Here is a 19912-nt window from a genome sequence, read left to right as displayed (position 1 = left end):
AAGTATATTTATCTAGTTATCACCCTTCATAGTTGTGGTAATCATTGAAACTCTAAATCAAATTGGTCCTTATTTCGAAGTGAGAAATATATTTGGTGTATTATCCCTCGTAAACAGTTGTAAGACGACGATTTTATTTGGACACAAATAATTTAGTAAAATAATGAACAGGAGATATGCTTATTTGGTGGACCTGTGTAAGTTAATTTCAATATTGATATATCTAAGTTGGTCATGACCAGCTCGCATAACAAATGAGGTGCAGCAATTTTTTACAGTTACAACCTCGGGAATTCTCTTCTTTTTTTTCGTGTGATTGAACTAATTTCTCGTTCTCAAATGAAAGATGCTTACCACTTCAACTAAATGATGTATAAATGAGAATTCATTCCATTACAAAACCGAAGCCCCATCTTCCAAATATAGACATAGCCTAATCTCAAACTATCACTACCTCTCTATCCTTGTACTTGCTTACAGAGCCTATTTTCTATCCTATATCTAATCCTAACTGATTTACAGGTTTACAACAATCTTATCTTGACCACTAAGTACAAGTAACATAACTTTTATGATTCAACAAGATTGGGTACAATTGTACACGTATGTTGGTACATAGTTGGAATCTACTCTTCAACTCCAGTCCAATCCTCACAAACAGATCAGACTAATGGGGGAGATACATGGAGATAACGACTCTGCTTTCAAGGAAGCCCATATTATCAGTTTCTCACAATACAGATTGTATGGGACCATACATACCACTGGTGACTCATTTTTTAAAAGATCCCAGCCCCAGGAACAGTAGTTACTGATCAGAGATTTAAGACTGAGAAGATTACCAAATCCTGTGCCAACTTACATAGCTGTACTGCGTGAGATACTTTAAAGTCACCGATACAGAATTTCAGTTAGTTATTGCTGCCATGCCTTGAGAGCACCCTCTCACTCCATTTTTCTGGGTCCCATGAAACCAAATAATTTGGAAGTGAAGGCTCATAGGCGATCCATGCCACAGTATTTGGCATTTATGGCCGATCCATGCAGCAGTATCTGTGGGTCAAAAGACTGTACCCAACATGTACTCAGTGCTGATGGTTGAGGAGGAAACACTTGAAAAATACTAAAGCAAGTTTTTTAGTGCTTCGTGCTTTATGGTGTCAAATTTATTCCCTTTGGGTTCTCCATTTCAGCCTCCTTTTGGGCTTTTTTCTTTTCCAGTTCATCCTGTTTACAGTTTTCTTCGTGAGCTTTTCGAAACAACCTCACAAAATTTAATAGAGTCGCTGGAACTGCATATATGATCAAACACTGACTTAGCAATCTGCAAACAAGCCAAAATAAAGTATGCAGTAATATCACCTTGCTCAAATGGACAACGGGCAGGATCTTCGCCAAAATACAAGGCCAGTGCATCGGCATTTCTTCCCTGCCCAAAAAGAGTGATGAACGATTTCATTACCAGGAACAATCTGATGCTATCATGATTTTTCTCATATAGATTCATTTTAATGCAGGTGGAAGTTTACCGCAACAGAATACAGGTTTGTTACTGAGGACACTTCTATCTCCGCTATATAGACAAACTCCTTCAATGTCTGATGCAAGGAACTTCATAAGATATCAACTAAATGTCTAATATCATAAAATAATTTATCCAACCATTTCTTATACGAATTAACATATTAAGACAAAAAAAGTTATACAATTATTTCTACCCAATTTCTATACGCAGAAACAAAATTAAACATATATTGTATTTTCCCAAAACTTTCACCAAAAATAGTTCCCAAAACTCTTTCCCGGAACACTCAAAATAAAACAATATGTTATGGTAGACTCTCAGCAATATTTTTAATTGAAAATGATGTGAAAAAATTCAAGAGGAACTCCTGAATTCACTCTAAGTTTGATTTCAGAATGCAACTTTTCGATTAGTATCAATGCTATTGATGCATGCGCCTGATGCTCTTCGTACATTGCTATTAAATAAGTGAGAGGCTAACATTATAACGATTTTTGGCCTGCCAAAAATTATTTTTTTTAATCTCTCTCTGTCTTTATATAATTACAATAATACCTCACTTTCAATCAATTTTTTTTGTTAGATTCATTTTGTTTCTTTTGATAACTGCTACCACACCCATAACATTTTGAAGGATTATGTGACTGAAAAAAAGCTATTTATCTGAAAATAAAATGCAATGGATTATACATATGCATCTCATATTCCCGTACACTAGCATATTCCGATGCATCAGCACTTAAAAAATGACAAGTGCGATACCATACTTACCTTGTGAAAATTTTCAGATACAGGACCATCATTCTCTGAAGCAAGCAATTCTTGCTTCACCTTTTCTAAACCCTTGATAATTGCTTGCATTTCTTCTGCCAAAGATTTCAATTGAATCTGCCAAAAAAGCCAAAGAATTGAAACAAAAGGAAAAATTTCTAATTAACTTATTTCCAAAAAACTGATGAAAAATTTTCATCCCAAAAGATCGCCCAACTAGTTTCTTTCCATATAAAAATCCAATATCTAAAAATGTAATAATCAGTCCAAAATTATGATATCTAATTTATTTTAAGGATGGACTTATTTTGAAAAAGAAAATACTGCACATAAACATTTTTAGTAAGTTCATGTTTCCAAACGAAAAAATGTTTCATTTATTACATGCAATTTTCTTGTACAAAAATAATAATAATTAAGATTTCATTTTTTTTGGAAGCTAACCAAGTAATTTTTCTCAAAGAAATTCAAGAAATTTAGAAAAAATTACCAAATTCTGGCCATCGTGATTTATGATGTGATCAATTGAATGAGATTTAGATATTGAAATTTCTTTCTAAAAAATCTTCAGGTTGGGAGATTTTAGTAATTCACCCTAAAAATACAAACCTTTGAGGCAGCTTCCAGGCTGACAAGATCTTCATGGAAGTCTAAAAGAGAAGGAGACTTAGAGGCAAGCACCTGAGAAACAAAAGCAAGACGGAATCAACCACATACCAGCAGACTAACTATAGAATTCCTCTTCTAAGCATCATCCAAGCATTTAACGTGAGGAGTGGTACATTGCCTCTTATCTCATCCATCTCAGGTAGGTAAACAAGAAAAGAGTTCTCACAAGCACAGAAGTGCTATATAGCCATAGTTTATAGTTAACAGCCATAGATGCAGTTCACAACAAATAGAAAATGTGGTATACTGGTATCCTAAATATTAAGTCCGTTATAGTTAAGAACCAAAGCTGATAAAATTTTAAGTGAATTCCTCTTTTTTTTCAAACATCTATGCATTGCCATGATTGCCTTTCATGCGAACATTGTTTTTACAAAAATAAATGCTGATGGACATGAAAATGATCCAAGAAGAAAATTATGCGTCTTCATATTGCGTGTGCACACAATATGAGGTGAAACAAATAAAAGGAAAAGGGCATGTAATGATTTGTCCTCTGCTTTAGGATCATCATCATAGCACATTCTCGCTAGTTGCGGAGTCAACTACATCAATATTAGTTCTCCAAACTAAGCGATTTTCCCACGTACCATCTCTTAAACTAAGATCTAAGATATCATTTTTAACCATTTTTATCCAAGTATTCAACAAGTCAACCATTACTTCTATTCCTTCTATTAACCTGCCATCTAATATATGTCGGATTGAGACCGTGTTTTGTCTCCTCTTCACATGACCAAACCATGTTAAACGTCTCTCCCTAATCTTATCCTCCAAGAAAAATAACCATCTGCTATAAAAATCTGAATGAAATAAAATTTATTTGGAAGATCAGTTGCCGAAAGTTCAATCAAAAAGGACAAAAATATCGTGATCCAGTACCTTGCAAAGATAATGCATGAGTGTCATCTTGTTGTTTGTTGCACGCGTGTCAGCGAGTTTCAAAAGGCTGTCCAATTTGAATCCTATAGCAGATCCTGGATGAGGAAAATTTTTATCAGAAGCAGTGTTACACTTGCCACTGCTTTCAGCTGTAAACAAAGTCAAACTCCATCTTTATATTTAATAAGAAATTACAGCCAAAAGAACTATGCTAAAAGGTGAACAAGAAGATGTCAACATTACAGAGGGATTTGCAATGGGAGAGGCAGGGCATGTTAGACGACAATACGATTGGTAAGATGAACCCAAAAGATGCGAGTGGAGGATACGTGATGTATCATATAATATGTATGCATTCGTACTTGTGAAGGTCTATTCAGGGTTGTAACAAAAGTTAAAGAGTACTTTCTGGCGCACTGCACTAGGGCATACATGAAGAGAGGGTGCATGAGGATAAAGGTACTCTGGTTGTTCATTTGTCAACATGCACTCCACTGATATATCCTTATTTCTAACAAGAAATTGACCATCTGAATGACAATAAGGGTGATGAATTGAATACAAGTAATGGGCAAATTAAACCGTCCGCTAATGATGCTGTTAAATTATTATTTCATACCTTAGGATAAATAGATCCTTACCTCTGGCAGTCCCTTGATTCAGTGTATTTCCGAGGTATAAAATTTTCTTAAGAATTTCTTTCAGTTTAATAGACATCCGAACCTAAAGTATGTGAAGAAAGTAAGATTAGTTCAGCAGCCAATAAATGCCAAAGGAAGACCATTATAATTTCTAACAAACCTCTTCACAAGCAGAGTTTACAATGTTCAAACTTTTTTTGAAATCTGAAACCTGAGACAAGCAGTCAACTTAGGCAACTTGAGTCAGATTAGTATTTTTTTAAAAAAAATTAATATATCAATCTCACCTGAGAATTAAATTGAATCTTGAACAGAAAGACCCTTAATTTAGATTCAACTCGTGGTACCTTCATCAGCTCCAAGAAAAACTAAAACATGGAAATGGAATTAAGAACATCCAACTATGCACGAACTTTAGAATTCACAACTCAAGAAAATAACTCATTTCTTTAGAGAATAGAAAATGGAAACAAGAAACATAAACACAATTTACAAGCGCCACATCTGCCAAACAAAAAGGTCTCTTGTTAAAAGAGGTAACACTTATTGTTCCAGTAATAAACAAGGAGAAGATGACACCTATATCAGAAATGCAAATATTTAATCAATATTAAACTTTTAAGTGTGTAACAAGGAAACCAATATTAACATTGCAAGAACATACATATTATTGGTAAAGGTTGTTCTTTTGGATCCAGTTCACTGACCTGTTCACACTTCCCCAAGTTCTCCATGTCACCTGCATATCCCTAAAAATTATAAAAAGCAAATTAATGGCAAGTAAAGAGGACATGAATTGCTTAATGCATGGGCAAAGAAAGCTTTACCTTGAGAAGCTCCATCTCTTCCTTTGTTGGACAGAACTTTATGAGATTTTCTACTTGATCGGCATCTAAAATTGATTCATCCATCGCAAGAGCTGCAGCCTGTAAAAAAAACCATCCCCTCTTGTACAGGAAAAGAAGGTGGAAAACGTTTTCACAGTTGCAGAAGCAGCAGAGGTTTTACTCACAGGAGTTCTTTCAATTTTCAATTCCATCATAGTTTTCATTTCAGTAATTTTCAATCAGCTTTTATTCTTGTGTCCGTGTCAAAAGACATGGTCATGAAATTTTGTGCTTACAAACTCTAAGGAAATGGCTAAAAGAGCGGAAAAACTGTGACTTGTCTTGATTAGGCATCTGAGTACAAAGTAGTGAAGGTTGGACGGGTTTTACTAATTTTTAGACCAATTCAACTTTTAAGGTTTTATCATGCAGCCGAAAACCAGCCCAACAAACATCAAAATCATGTTTTACTCGAATTGGAGAGATTTGTGATTGTTTTTTTTTATCTTAATTTATCATTCTCTAAAACATAAATTAAATGTGAGATGATTTAGAATTTCATTTGATTCAATATATTCCATCCATGATCAAATTCTATGAATTTATACATTATAACATAATTTAAGTACTTTACTCCATAGCGATAAAAACAATTACTTAATAAAACACTATATAATTGGTCATACAGATAATTGTTTCAAATGGAGATCTCTTACAATTGGAAACAACAAAATTCAATAGACTATTGTGAATCAAAATTGCCACGATGAGGTGACTAAAGTAGAAAATTTAATAGTGGAAACAACACAATAATGTTGGCATTAATAAATGTTTCAAATGGAGATCTCTAAAAATCGGTAGGAACAAAAGGCAAACAGAAAAAATTGTAAGATAAGCTAGGTCAAGCATACGTTACACCATTGAAGGATTTAAAATCTCCATTTCAGATCAGGAGAGTAAAACATAGCAGAGATGCACCAACTTACACTTACCATCATGTCAGGAAGTGGCATTTTCACCTTCGTGAGCATAATTTCAGTGTTGTTTGCCCTCCTTAGGTCAATCTACCAAGGAGATTATTAGAATTAACTAAAGACAGGAAAACTTCATAAAAGCACAAATTGAGTCCCCTGCATAACACGTGGACCACCCCAGCTAATAGAGAGACAGCCCAAAAAAGGGGAAAAAATGAACTCTGTAGAGATTCACATAAAAAGAAAACCCTCTAAACATATAAATTAGCATAAAAAGTATACAACCCTACCATTCTTTGAAAGCACACATAGTCATCATTCTGAAGTTGTAATACTATCCGGTGTCATCGAACAATATCAGACAAAGTAGAAGGATAAGCGCCAAAGCAGTGTCATCGTGACAGAAACATCTATGACTTTCGTATTTTGTGTTGTATGATGCATTCTTCAACAATTGTAAGTCCATTAAAGATATAAAGGTTCTCGTTTTTTTTAAAAAAAAATGATACTCGTTACTCAACAACTATTGTTGTGATCTATAAGGTGATTTGAAGATTCTAGAGCTTATCGCTCAAATTCAATTTCTATATTTGCTACTAGATGCAGTAGAAGTGGTTCGATTTCTTTGGTCGCTCCGATCAAAGTTGGGCATGCAGATGATACTAAAAATGGCACATCCCTCAAATGGTTCCAGCTTAGAAAGAAAAAAATTATGGAAATGTGTCATCTGTCAATAAAAGGTCTCCTCGAGAGGTACCCTCAATGGCAGATTCTGAATTCCCGACATTCATAAACACTCATGGTTACTAGATCACAACAAGTATTTGGTTTCCCAAGTCCATGATGCGAAACTTGCAAGAAATTAACATTTTAAGATGATCTCGATCTATTAATGCCATTTTACTTATCATCTGCCAGATGATTTCAGGAATTTAGAAAAAATGCATTTTGGCCTATTCTTGAGATCCAAAGAATTAAATTTATTCAATGAATCACCATCAAACAAATTCAGCGAAAGACATAATATATTCAAATAACTTTACCAGATGGACTTTGTCAAGCTTAGATCCAACAGATTTTCGACGTCCTCCAGATTGGCCTACTGCATTATCTGACTTTGGGACAGTGGTGGAGAAAAGAGTCTCAAGTTCAGACACATCGAATTCTGATGTACTAGGAATAGAAAGCAACGCATTATTAATTTAAGAGAATAAAGAAGTAAAACACAGAATAAGCAATGAAGGTTAAAAAAAAATTAAAGACTCAAAACCCGATGAATAGACTTGTGTTTATGTCTGAGTAATGCTGCTTTTTACGTGAGCTTAACTCCTTGACATTTTAGGTGGGGGTGGGGGCGCAAAAATGCAAAATAGATACTGGAAGCTATAAGAACGGAACAAAGCACATGATGAAGAAATACATGCACTTTGGCAATTCTAACCCACAAAAGTGTATCAGTAGAGAAAGAACAATACACTTGAGGCTCCCCATGCCGCTGGAATTCTTCCCATAAGCTTCCTTGTAGCACCCTCGTTACCTTACTCCAATGAAGTGGCTTTAAGGTGGATCTTCGAGGTGTTGTGACAGTTGACAACCCGAGAGGACGTCCTCTTCCCGCGGGTGTTCCACTTCCATCTGTTGCAGGCCCTTTGGCACCAAATAGTGGAGGTGGAGGAGGTGCACTGCCTGGATATCTAGGAGGCCCTGGAGGTATTGGTGGCACAGGAACATGACCTCCAGGAAGAGGTGGTGCCGCTGGAGCTCCTGGAACGGGCGGAGATGGTGGAGCTCCTCCAGTCATGGGAGGTGTAGGGGGAGGCGGTGACGGGGACCCATGCAAAGGAGGAGGCGGTGGCGGAGCTCCAGGTACGGGAGAAGTAGGCGGCAATGGAGCTCCACGTATAGGAGGTGGCGGTGGCGGAGCTCCAGGTACGGGAGGAGTAGGCGGCAATGGAGCTCCACGTATAGGAGGTGGCGGTGGAGGTGGCATTCCATGCATTGGAGGCAGCAAAGGACGTAGTGCACTAGATTCAGAGGATGGTTGATGCAGTGAATTGCGAGGAGGAGCAGGTGGTGGTGGTGGTGGTGGAGCACAAGGCAATATGGATATAGGTGGTGTGGATGAAGTGACATGTGAAGAAAATGGAGAACATTGGCTGGGGGGTGGTGGAGCTGGAGGAGGGTTACCCTGCATAGAAAGCAAATGTGGAGGGGGAACAGAGTAAGGTATTCCCGTACTGTGAGAGATTTGTTTAAATGGTCCGCGAGTAAGTGGCAGTGGCGGTGGCCGAGGAACATTCTGTACGGTGGAATTGTAGGGAGGTGGTGGTGGAGGAGGAGGAGGAAGAAGCAGGGAAAGATTGCAGTTGATAGTTTTTCTTAAGCTTGTAGTAGTAGAAATTGTTGAAGATGGAAGTGGGGGCGAAAGTGAGGGCGATGAAGGAGATTCCGAAGAAGAAAAACTTATGGTGCTTTTAGATGAAAATAGAGAAGGGTGAGGAGGTGGAGTAAAAGATACATGATTGGATGGCAGGACTAGAGTTGAAGAGGATGGGTTTTCTACTTCTTGTGCAATTGTCATAGGAGGCAAAGAAGATTTATAAACCAAACAAGAAGAAGAGGGAGGAGGTGGGGGAGTAAGAGATGAAGGTGGTTGAACAGCTAGACTAAGTTCTAGGGCCTCATGTTTCACCAGGGGCGATGAAGGCAAAGTTCGGAAAGAAGCTTTTCGAGACGGTGACAAATCTGATGAGGTTGGACTACGGTACCTACCCCGGCCTGAGCCAGTTCTATCACCGGTTACCAAAGTTTCAGAAGATGCAGTCACAGCCTGTAGCTTAGCTTTTCCACGAGGAGGGGAATCCTTGCCAGGAGCTAAATCAGGTGGCGCACTGTTGTGCCTTAAATACGGATAATATACATGCATCGAATTAGTGTAAGAACCCTTATTCGAAGGTATCCACCTGGATACTGCAGTTGGCTTGGCCTGTCTTGTCATAGAGCCCTGTGACTCTTGCTGCTTAGACTTTTTACTGGTACCAACTGAATCTGAAGAAGGTTTTAAAGAGGAACATGGCTGCTTCTTGGGTATGGCTGAGAGCCCCTTATCAGACATATCCTTAACGCTATCCTCAACATTATCAGCTATAACAGGCCTAGACTTTGATTGAGCATGGTAGTCGTGCAAAGTGTTTTCTTGTGAAGATTTAACACTAGAATCAAACTTGTGGTCTGGTCTATAACTACCTTCATTGGAAGGACAGTCTTGAAATGCATGATGGTCCAAATTATCCTTGCGAGCAGCAACCTGATGATGACTCCTACCATTCTGAGCACTAGGCTGAACTGTCTGATTATTAGACTCACCCTTCACATCATGCCCATCGACTACATTACTGAATATCTCTTCTGCCTCAAAAAATTCATCTGGCGATGCACTTTCTGTTTCATTTCCATCTTCACTTGCAGACTCTGTGGCAATAATAGGTGGAACAGAATCTGCATCTGAAAAGAGTATCTGACAGAGAGAAAAATGCATTCAGTTCTCAAACTCCAGGATTTAAGAAACAATGCATTATAACACAAAACCTTACCTCGACTCTAAAATCCTTAGAAAATTGATCCCTGGAATCCCAAAGAACATCGATTTCATCACGAGTCAGCATCAAAACATTTGACCTGATGAATGCTGTGTGAAACATAACTCTAAAAATAATTTCCTCCCTTACTTGATCATTGCCCAAATGGATGCACTCAACAACAACGTCTCCTTGAACACGGCAATGAATATCTATTTTCACCAGTTCGCATTCTTCCTGCATTTAGTAATAAGAATTGCTGAAAAGATCCAATAATATCACTGTAATCAATGTAAATTTTATTCATTATATTACCATTTGATAGAGACGAATATGCTTTTTCCTTTTGGAACTTGAAAACAAAAGTTTTGAACTTCTACTGGATGTTTTCGAAGAAGGATCCTGACCATAAATACGGACCACTGGTCGACATCCTTTCCCACCATTATACAGAGGAAGGACTCTAAGTATTATACAATCCAAAGCCAAAGGAGTATCTGGAGGAGGCCAATCTAAATTTCTTCTGGAAATGTACTGTAGAAATCTGAGTTGAGATGGCTGTGAATTTGAAGAGGACATAAGATGAAGAAGTTCCCTTGGCGCTTGCTTATATACCATTTCAAGTGTCTTCTGTTCACCCATGTACTGTTTTCTATACAGAAGCAGGCCAGCAAGCATAAATGCAAGGACAGGCCACCCTCCCCGTTCACAGTGCATCAAAAGCACATTTTGTTGCCCTTCAAGTGATAACCAACTCTCACTTGACCGCAAGAAATGGTGGATCATCTCTAGTGGTAAAAGTGGACAACCCTCGTACTGCCGAGGATAATCCATGACAGTCATATCGTACTTAGATAATACATCAGATATTTGGCTCCTTCGTTCTCCCTCTTTGAAATTGAAAACCATGAAAGCAGCATCGGGGTAGTTGTCCTGTAGCTGGGATACAATCCCGTTCATATATGCTCTGTACTCATCTTCATCCAGAACATCAGTGGAGAAGCAACAATCAAACACTGCATTATGAAACAAATAAAGATTGTATCAACATATTGAATAATCCAAAACCCTAGGTGGCTCACTAAAATTAATTCCTCTGCAATACACAATAAGTTCAATGAAACTCAAACATCACATGGTTCCAACATAAATCGATTAAATTCAGAAAATATTAGGATGGATCAGAGAATTAGAATAGATGTAGCAATTTAACATAAGATCCTCCAGGTAGAATCTGTCACACTCAACGAATCTGACTGATTCTTTAACATAATGATATTTTTATTGAAGATGATTAAGTGCCATGACTTAACAAGCATTCCTCATTATTAAGCACGACAAGAGATTTCATCAACCGCTTTGACGCTTTCAAGATACTAGATTAACACAAAGACATGTTGCACAAACAAGGAATCATGCTACCTTTGGAGATTTTGCACTATACATCAGCGAATGAACTTGAATTTAAGATAAAATTGCCAAATCAAAATTATGCAGCAGTTTAGTACTCAGCAGCTGAACCAGAACATTAACAGAAGGGAGGCGAAATTTGAAGTATAAAATTTTAAGATAATGAAAAATATATGGTTGACAAAAAGAAATAAAGCGGTGGCAACCATCGTGCTTGCCCCCACTCTTCCTCCACCACTGCATGCATATCAAACAACTACCGTAGCATATTCAAATGCCATCCAAGAAAACTACAGAAGTTCCCAATTTAGCGGCATAAAACACGGACAATGTTATCACGTAGCTAACCTAGTCAAAGACCAGCAAGAAGGCAAGCAAGGGTGAGCAAATATATCGCAGTTGAGAGTAAAATAACCGAAAACACAGCAATAATCAATCAAGAAGCTCCAACGAGCTCGTCAACTCTATGGCCTTACTAGTTCCATATATTTGACAACGCTAAACATACTGAAGACGTAAATGAGTAGGATAAGTAAGTCAAACATACCGTAGACCCTCTCGGAGATCTCGAGAAGCCGATCAGGGGGCTTCTTATAGAATAATCGTCTAAACAGCGCCATCTAATGGCGCTGTTTACCCCCTAATCGGGTCCAAAACCCTGATTCCCAATCCAATCTTCAAACTTTCTCCTTAAATATGACCTTCTTACCTAAATATATCCACAATTCAACGATTACTGCCACAATGCGATTGTGAATTCAATAAATAAGCAGTGATACAACCAAATGCCAAGCAAAAATCCTCAAATCCATCAAGGGTTTTTCACATCACAAAAATTGAACAATAAATCTAGCACATTCCGGCAGAATCAACAGAAAACCAAAGAACCAAGAAACAGAAAGAAGTGGCAATGGCAGTAGTTAAAAGGTAACTCTTTTTTTGGGCAATTGAGGCGAAATTAAAGAAAATAATTGCTACTTCGGATTGAGATTGAGGATAATTGTATTAGGACAAGAAGAAACGAAATTCAGCAGCCATGTGGTTGTTAGCTGCAAGCAGTTACAGAAGAAGAGAAGAGAGAAACTGAGATCACATAGGATCGACAGAGAGACAGACCCGATCCGGAGAAGGTGTAAGTGTGACCCGGATTTTGTCTATTTCTTCTTTGTTATTTATTTTATTTTTTTTGCTTCTTTTTTGGTTCGTTTAAAAGTGCGATTGGACGTTGGTGGGGATTTTTTTATTAAAAATATATATATATATTGAGAATTTATTGTCATTATTTTTTTGGGTTAAATTTAAAAAATCAACTTAATAGATTAATCAAATTTAGTATTTTTTTTTATGGTAATCAAATTTAATATTAATCAAATAAATTATATTGAACAAATCATGGGGACTCGAACGAACCGAGAAGATAGAGTGACCACTTGCTTTATGTTGTTATCCACTTTCTAAAAGTGCAAGTGCTTTGTTATCATTCGAAAGTTGCATGTAATAATCACATTAATCATGTCTTTGTCTCAATTATATCTAACATTGAAGAGACGTAATGATTAACATACTACCAAATTTAATATAGATAATCTTGCAAAGTAGATGTCGTCTCACGAATTTTTATTTGTGAGACGCGTCAATCTTACTGATATTCGTAATAAAAAATAATACTCTTAGCATAAAAAGTAATATTTTTTCATTGATGACCCAAATAAGATATTCATCTCACAAAATACGATCTCGTAAGACCGTCTCACACAAGTTTTTGTCAATCTTGTATGCATAATGTTAGGATACAGTTTAAATTGTTTCAAAAGTTGTGTTAACAATTGATGAAATTAATTTTGATAAAACTTTATATAAAAATAACTGGAGTTGACATAAAAAAATTATTTTAAGAATATGATAAATTTAAATAATTACTCAATATCTTTTTGTTTCTTGATTTGCATCCAATTTTGGATGGTTAGATTGTCCTAGTACGTAAAAAGAAATGAGGATATTGATATATTAATTATTGGAGATACGTGTATGGTGATGTCAATTTATTTTGGATAGATAAATAATTTTTAATTCAAATATTTTTTTTTGAGACAAAAATTGGTAATCAGACGCATAATTTCATTGAAATTAATACGCTTTAAAACACTTTTCTAGTGATCAGAAAATGGTGCTTTTCTGTTTATTTAATGGAATGCTGTTTACTATCAAAAGAAAAAGAAAAATGGATTTAAAAAATTAATTAAAAGTTTTTTCTTAAACTATAATTTCAATATTCCAAAATTCGTATTAATGTTAATAGTTTCTAAAGATATTTTCATGCTGTTTATTTAAATCAATTGTGAGTTTCAATGAAGCTATTTTTAAATTATTAATAATTAAAAAATAAAAATAAGAATAAAAACTAAAGATAGTATCGGATTTAAACATGAGGTCCTTAATTCACAAAATTCAAGCGTCAAAAATTATAAAAACAACAAAACAAAAATTCATGTAAGACGGTCATTTCGTTGTTAGAATTGAGCTAGTATTTTATTTGTTATGTTAAATCTAAATGTGGTGTCATGAGCACGGGCGGAGCCATGTGTTGCTCCGCCTCCGCCCATGCGGTAGTCCGGGTAGCTTGTTTTTTTCGGATATTTTTTATACATAAATTTTTGTTTTATTTTTTAGTAGCCCGAGGATTTCATTTGTCAATATTAGCTCAACCATGGTTTAAAAAATTCTAATCAAGATAGAAATGAAAACCTGTCTCCGCCACTCATAACGAGAGTTTTAGTAAGTGTCGTTTTTAATGTGCACGTTGGTTTTATGGATGTGTTGTTGCAGTGTAACTATTGATGTTGTTCACCTACATTTTTATCATTATGTCTTTAGCTCATTAATTAAGTTAAATAAATAAATTATTTTCATTTGTATTTATTATGTTTGTGGAATTTAATGAATTTTACATTTAATTTTGGTCCATGTATTTGCTATACTCTTGTTTACACATGTTTTTAATGACTTTTACACATATTTTATGCAAAATTTAAAAAGTTACTATAATCTTTTGGTCAGCAAAATAAATTTATTAATNATCTTTATGATTATTCGTTTGTGCTACAATATGTAAGTAGACTTTCGTTATAAAGTACATATTTTATGTCAAAATCAAAATATATTTGTGCACTGAAATTATTATGTGTGTGTGTGTGTATATTCTTGTTTTATACAAGATTCGACTATATGATTTATCATTCTAAGATCGTTCCAACATCTTTATGATTATTCGTTTGTGCTACAATATGTAAGTGGACTTTCGTTATAAAGTACATATTTTATGTCAAAATCAAAATATATTTGTACACTGAAATTATTATGGACCAAATAGTAAGAATACATTTTTTGAATACTTCTGATAATTTTATAATTTTATTGAGAGAGTAATTCACCCATTAATTTTGAATAATTTAATTTAGTTAGAAGTAATTAAATAAATAAAAATAAAAAACATAATTTATATAGTACTTAACACACGCTCAAATTTGAGCAAAAATTCCAGCATGGATTAAATTTGACATATATTTCAACCCAATAGATATTTTAAGAAAATCTTCGATCTCCAAGCTCAGATTGAAAAGCCCAACTTGCGTGCTATTGTTCTAAACAAACACTCTAATACTCGTAAAATCCACTTGAAAAAAAAACGTATATTTTTTGCTCTCAGGGTCTTTAAAAAAGTGACCAAATATTTCCGAAATATTAAAAAGAAAACTCTTTTAAAAAATTAAATAATTTTGAAATACGTTTTCCATTAATCAATGCACGACTTCAAATATGGATGTGAGTTTTTTTTTAAGAGTTTTGTTTCTTACTACAAAGATGTAATGTAACTGTCCGTAATTCTGACGGATATTTATGATTTTAGAGTTATATCAAGATGTATTAATTAGAGAAAAGTAAAATAGTAATTAAACTACCAGCACCAAAATCAACTGTTGGATGATATTTATGGGACCAAAATCAATAGGGCAAAAACTTGTGTGAGACAGTCTCGCAGGTCGTATTTTGTTAGACAGATCTCTTATTTGGGTCATCCATGAAAAATATTACTTTTTATGCTAAGAGTATTACTTTTTATTGTGAATATCGGTAGGGTTGACCCGTCTAACATATAAAGATTCGTGAGATCGTCTCACAAGAGACCTACCCAATCAATAGTTATATGAAAATAAAAATTAAAATGATCCCACCACATATTTGTATGACAAAAAAAAGTACACAAAATTTCTCCGAAGTTCTTAATTGTTTCCCTTTTTCAAGGAAATGTTTTAATTCAAATTTAGCCTAGAAGAACACGGAAACCTGGTCTACTTGGGCGGCCTCCATGTTTTGGTATTTCCCCGAGGCTGCGAAATACAAAAATAAGGATAATCAACATTGTACAACACATTAGTCCATATTTGTCTAAACTTTCGACTCACTTCAATTATTCTTTTCGTAGACTTTGATTCCAATCAAAAAGTGCTGCCAAGAAACAAAACAACTCGTGTGCATGCAACTGGTCTACGTTACTTTTCAACACGATATCATACATAGATTTGACTGGCCTAAAACCTGTTGTTTTTCATAATTTTAAGTTCTTTCCTGGTTAATGATATTGCCTCGTGCATGAAATCCCAGTAACTTTGCTGAAGAATACCAGTTGGAGAAAGAAACCAGACCGAGTTTAATTTATGATGTCAGAAGAAGAAAACGTTCATTTTCTGTTTCATTTGGCTTCTCTGTGTTTGTTGATTCTCATTGGAGGTACTTGTCACTTTTTCTGAATATTAAACTTCTTTCTGGGATTCAACTGTAGATAAATTTCGCAGAGAATTTAGGATGAGCAATTGAAGGTGTTCAAAGTTACATTTATATGGTACTTACGTGTGTTCGGCAACATTTGGCGATGAGTTTTTGTAATTTCCAGTGCTGATTCTGCATGAAAACTATTTTTTCCTTTTAATTTTTGTGGGTTTTTCAAGGATAATCATTTGGACTAAAACTTTTTTGTTCTGTCTGAAAATCACAGGAAAACTCGTTCTTGGAGATTCACTAGAGACAGATAAGCAAGTTCTGTTACAGCTCGGATCATTTCTGGAGCAAGAAAATCCAGTCATTGCAAATCAAGGGAAATACAGGAAATGGAATCCAAAAGATTCATCACCTTGCATTTGGCCAGGAATTTCTTGCAATGAAACCATGAATCGTGTGGTTGGCATCGACCTTTTCCAAAGCCGTATTTATGGAGAAGTCTTTAATAACTTCTCTGCTTTAACCAAACTAATGTATCTCGATTTATCAGGAAACACGATAGGCGGGGCCATACCCGAAGATTTAGGCCAGTGTGAGAATCTCAGGTTTTTGAATTTGTCACATAACATCATTGGTGGGGAGCTAAACTTGACTGGACTTAGTAATTTGGAGGTTCTTGATCTGTCCATTAATAGAATTGAGGTTGATATTATGCTAACTGTACCAAGAAATTGCGAAAATTTGATAGTTGCAAATGTTTCTAGTAACAATATCACAGGTGACGTGAAGGCAATATTTGAAAAGTGTCAGAATTTGAAGTTTCTTGACTTAAGTATAAATAATTTGGAGGGAGATATACCGCCTGGATTTGATCGTATTGAAGAGTTTTCACTGGCAAAAAACAGATTTTCAGGCCGAATTCCCGCTTTCATTTTCACCAAGAATTGCAGCCTTCGAGTCTTGGATTTCTCTGAAAATGGGTTTTATGGAGAATTTCCTGCAGAAATTTCAAACTGCAAGAATTTGGAGGTGTTAACTTTATGGGGGAACAAGTTTAATGGGCAAATTCCGAAAGAAATAGGGTCATTGCACAATCTGAAAGCACTTTACTTGGGTAATAACGACTTTTCAAGAGATATACCGGAAACTTTAATCGACCTAAGAAGCTTGGAGTTTCTTGATTTAAGCAGAAACAGATTTGGACGAGATATACAAAAGATATTTGGGAAATTGACTCAAGTGAAATTTCTCCTGTTGCATTATAATTCATACACCGGAGGAATATACTCTTCTGGGATTCTTAATCTGTCCCAAATTGCTAGATTGGACTTGAGTTTCAACAATTTCTCAGGGTCATTACCAGTTGGAATTTCTCAAATGGCAAGTTTAAAGTTCTTGATTCTCGCACATAATCAGTTCACTGGAAATATACCATTAGAGTATGGAAATCTTACAGGACTTCAAGCTCTTGATCTTTCCTACAACAAGTTAAACGGCTCAATCCCTCCGAGTTTAGGAAATTTAAGCTCCCTTCTATGGCTGATGCTTGCCAACAATTCATTGACCGGTGAAATCCCGCAAGAAATAGGTAACTGTGGCAGCTTGTTATGGCTAAATCTTGCAGATAACCAACTTTCAGGCAGGATTCCATCTCGGTTGACAAGAATTGGCATGAATGTGACACCTACTTTTCTGTTCAATAGGCAAAATGATGATCAGATCGCTGCTGGCTCTGGTGAATGCATAGCTATGAAGAGGTGGATTCCCGCAGATTATCCTCCTTTTAGCTTCGTATACAAACTTCTTACAAGAAAAAGTTGTAGAGACCTTTGGGATAAGCTGTTAAAAGGGTATGGCCTATTTTCAATCTGCTTGCCAGGTTCCAAGATTCGGGTTATTCAGATATCGGGATATATCCAGCTCAGTGGCAATCAGTTATCTGGTGAAATCCCAGTTGAGATTGGAAATATGATCAATTTCAGTGTGCTGAATCTTGGATTCAATCAATTCAGTGGAAAAATTCCTTCAGAGATTGAACACTTGCCTCTAGTAGTCCTCAATGTTTCAAGAAATGCCTTCTCTGGAGAAATTCCCTGGCAGATTGGCAACATCAAGTGTTTACAGAACCTGGATTTTTCGTATAACAATTTCTCGGGTGAATTTCCTGCTAGCTTCAGCAATTTGAGTGATTTGAACCGGTTTAACTTATCCTACAATCCACATATAGCTGGTTTTATACCATCTACAGGTCAACTTGCAACTTTTGATAAATGGTCGTTTCGTGGTGATCCTCTTTTACGTCTCCCGCCATTCATTGAAAATGCCACTAATCAAACATCAGAAAGCGCGAAGGTAAGAGATAAGAAGAATAGAGGTCAAAGTTCATTTTTGACGGCTTTTGCTCTTACTCTTACTTTTTTAGTTTGTGCATCGCTTATGGTTTGCAGCCTTGTGAGAAGCTCAATTAACAAATCAAAATATCTGTCTCGTGATTCAAATGATCAAACTGAATTCGCGAGCTCAAGTTCATCTTCACAATCAAACATGGTAAAAGTTATCCAACTGGATAAAAGGGCATTCACATATTATGACATCTTGAAGGCTACTCAAGGCTTTTCAAATGACAGAATCATTGGTAGAGGGGGATCTGGAATCGTTTATCGAGGAAAATTACCTGATGGCAGGGAAGTAGCAATAAAGAAACTAAGAACTGATGGTCTGGAAGGTGAAAAAGAATTTAGAGCTGAAATGGAGCTGTTGAGTGGAAACGGATTCGGGTGGCCACATCCAAATCTTGTCACACTATACGGTTGGTGCCTAAATGGAATGGAGAAATTACTTGTCTATGAGTACATGGAAGGGGGAAGTCTTGAAAATCTCATAACAGATCGTGTAAGCCTCAACTGGAGGGGTCGCATAGATGTAGCACTTGATGTAGCACGAGCATTAGTCTTTCTACACCACGAGTGTTTCCCTAGTGTACTCCATAGAGATGTTAAAGCTAGTAATGTGCTTCTTGATAAGAAAGGAAAGGCTTGTGTCACGGATTTTGGGCTAGCACGAGTGGTGGATGCTGGAGGTACTCATGTGAGCACAATGGTGGCAGGAACTGTAGGATATGTTGCACCTGAATATGGGCAGACATGGCAAGCAACGACAAAAGGTGATGTTTATAGCTATGGAGTTCTGGTAATGGAGCTAGCAACTGGAAGAAAGGCCATTGATGGTGGCGAAGAGAGTTTGATTGAATGGGCTAATAGGGTTGTGGGAGAAGAAAACGACGTATTTAAGTTGATATCAGGGCTTGAACAAGGAGCAGAAGAGATGAGTGAATTACTCAAAATTGGGCTATGGTGCACTGCCGAGAGTCCTCATTCAAGGCCTAGTATGAAGGAAGTCTCAGCTATGTTATTCAAGATTTCTTGTAGACAGTTGCCAGATGTAAGTTTAGGATAGCAGATGTGCAACTCATTTTTTTCACCACACATATATAAAGACACTGTATAGGGATCATTTGCCAGACTCTTTATGTAATATTATCAAGTTCTTGAAGAAAATATCCATTTAGATCTCAACTAGCAAATTTTACGAAAGAGGAGGAACAGTCGCAACCACCAATCAGTCTCTGGTTTCTTTATTGATTGTAACAGTTCTTTTATGTTTCATGTCATTTAGGAATGAATTTTTAGCCGCACTTTCCATAATAGAGTCCAATGCTGTATTTGGATCAATGGGATAAAGAAGCTAGGAAATCCATTCACAAATGCTTTGTAAGTAGTAAAACGTAGAGCAGTAAATGTAAATTTAATTGGGCACAGCATTCATTTTGAGACAGAAACCTTCCATTCCAATACGCCAA

At 36.1% G+C, this 19912-nt stretch overlaps 2 protein-coding genes across 2 annotated transcripts; one reads left to right on the top strand and one right to left on the bottom strand.

Annotated features, from left to right (window-relative positions):
• Nucleotides 1–350: 350 nt before the first annotated feature.
• LOC140967209 (formin-like protein 20) lies at nt 351–12429 on the bottom strand. Its single transcript, XM_073427612.1, has 17 exons — nt 11825–12429; nt 10183–10883; nt 9883–10104; nt 7765–9806; nt 7333–7462; nt 6308–6379; nt 5316–5414; nt 5196–5237; nt 4776–4856; nt 4649–4699; nt 4489–4570; nt 3848–3942; nt 2906–2977; nt 2297–2413; nt 1530–1598; nt 1363–1429; nt 351–1292 (listed from the first exon to the last, which is right to left on the bottom strand). The coding sequence occupies exons 1-17, from the start codon at nt 11895–11897 to the stop codon at nt 1153–1155; spliced, it is 4155 nt and encodes a 1384-aa protein (XP_073283713.1). The 5' UTR covers nt 11898–12429; the 3' UTR covers nt 351–1152.
• A 3299-nt stretch (nt 12430–15728) lies between these two features.
• On the top strand, nt 15729–19715 carry LOC140967210 (probable LRR receptor-like serine/threonine-protein kinase At1g74360). The gene is made up of 2 exons (XM_073427613.1): nt 15729–16065; nt 16331–19715. Exons 1-2 carry the CDS (start codon nt 15993–15995, stop codon nt 19507–19509), a joined length of 3252 nt encoding a protein of 1083 aa, XP_073283714.1. The 5' UTR covers nt 15729–15992; the 3' UTR covers nt 19510–19715.
• Nucleotides 19716–19912: the final 197 nt, after the last annotated feature.

This window comes from Primulina huaijiensis, unplaced genomic scaffold (genome assembly GCF_012295235.1).
Source record: "Primulina huaijiensis isolate GDHJ02 unplaced genomic scaffold, ASM1229523v2 scaffold24481, whole genome shotgun sequence".
Lineage (NCBI taxonomy): Eukaryota > Viridiplantae > Streptophyta > Magnoliopsida > Lamiales > Gesneriaceae > Primulina > Primulina huaijiensis.
Note: the sequence above shows the minus strand (reverse complement) of the source record. Positions and strands in the feature narration are given on the sequence as shown.

What these genes read in the sequence shown, in the direction of transcription:
- LOC140967209 (XM_073427612.1), bottom strand. Translation starts at nt 11,897, where the DNA reads ATGGCGCTGTTTAGACGATTATTCTATAAGAAGCCCCCTGATCGGCTT. An exon ending in TAAACTCTGCTTGTGAAGAG is followed by an intron (nt 4,571 to 4,648) that starts GTTTGTTAGAAA and finishes CACATACTTTAG; the next exon opens with GTTCGGATGTCTATTAAACT. An exon ending in CAAACCTGTATTCTGTTGCG is followed by an intron (nt 1,430 to 1,529) that starts GTAAACTTCCAC and finishes CTTTTTGGGCAG; the next exon opens with GGAAGAAATGCCGATGCACT.
- LOC140967210 (XM_073427613.1), top strand. Translation starts at nt 15,993, where the DNA reads ATGATGTCAGAAGAAGAAAACGTTCATTTTCTGTTTCATTTGGCTTCT. An exon ending in TTTGTTGATTCTCATTGGAG is followed by an intron (nt 16,066 to 16,330) that starts GTACTTGTCACT and finishes TGAAAATCACAG; the next exon opens with GAAAACTCGTTCTTGGAGAT.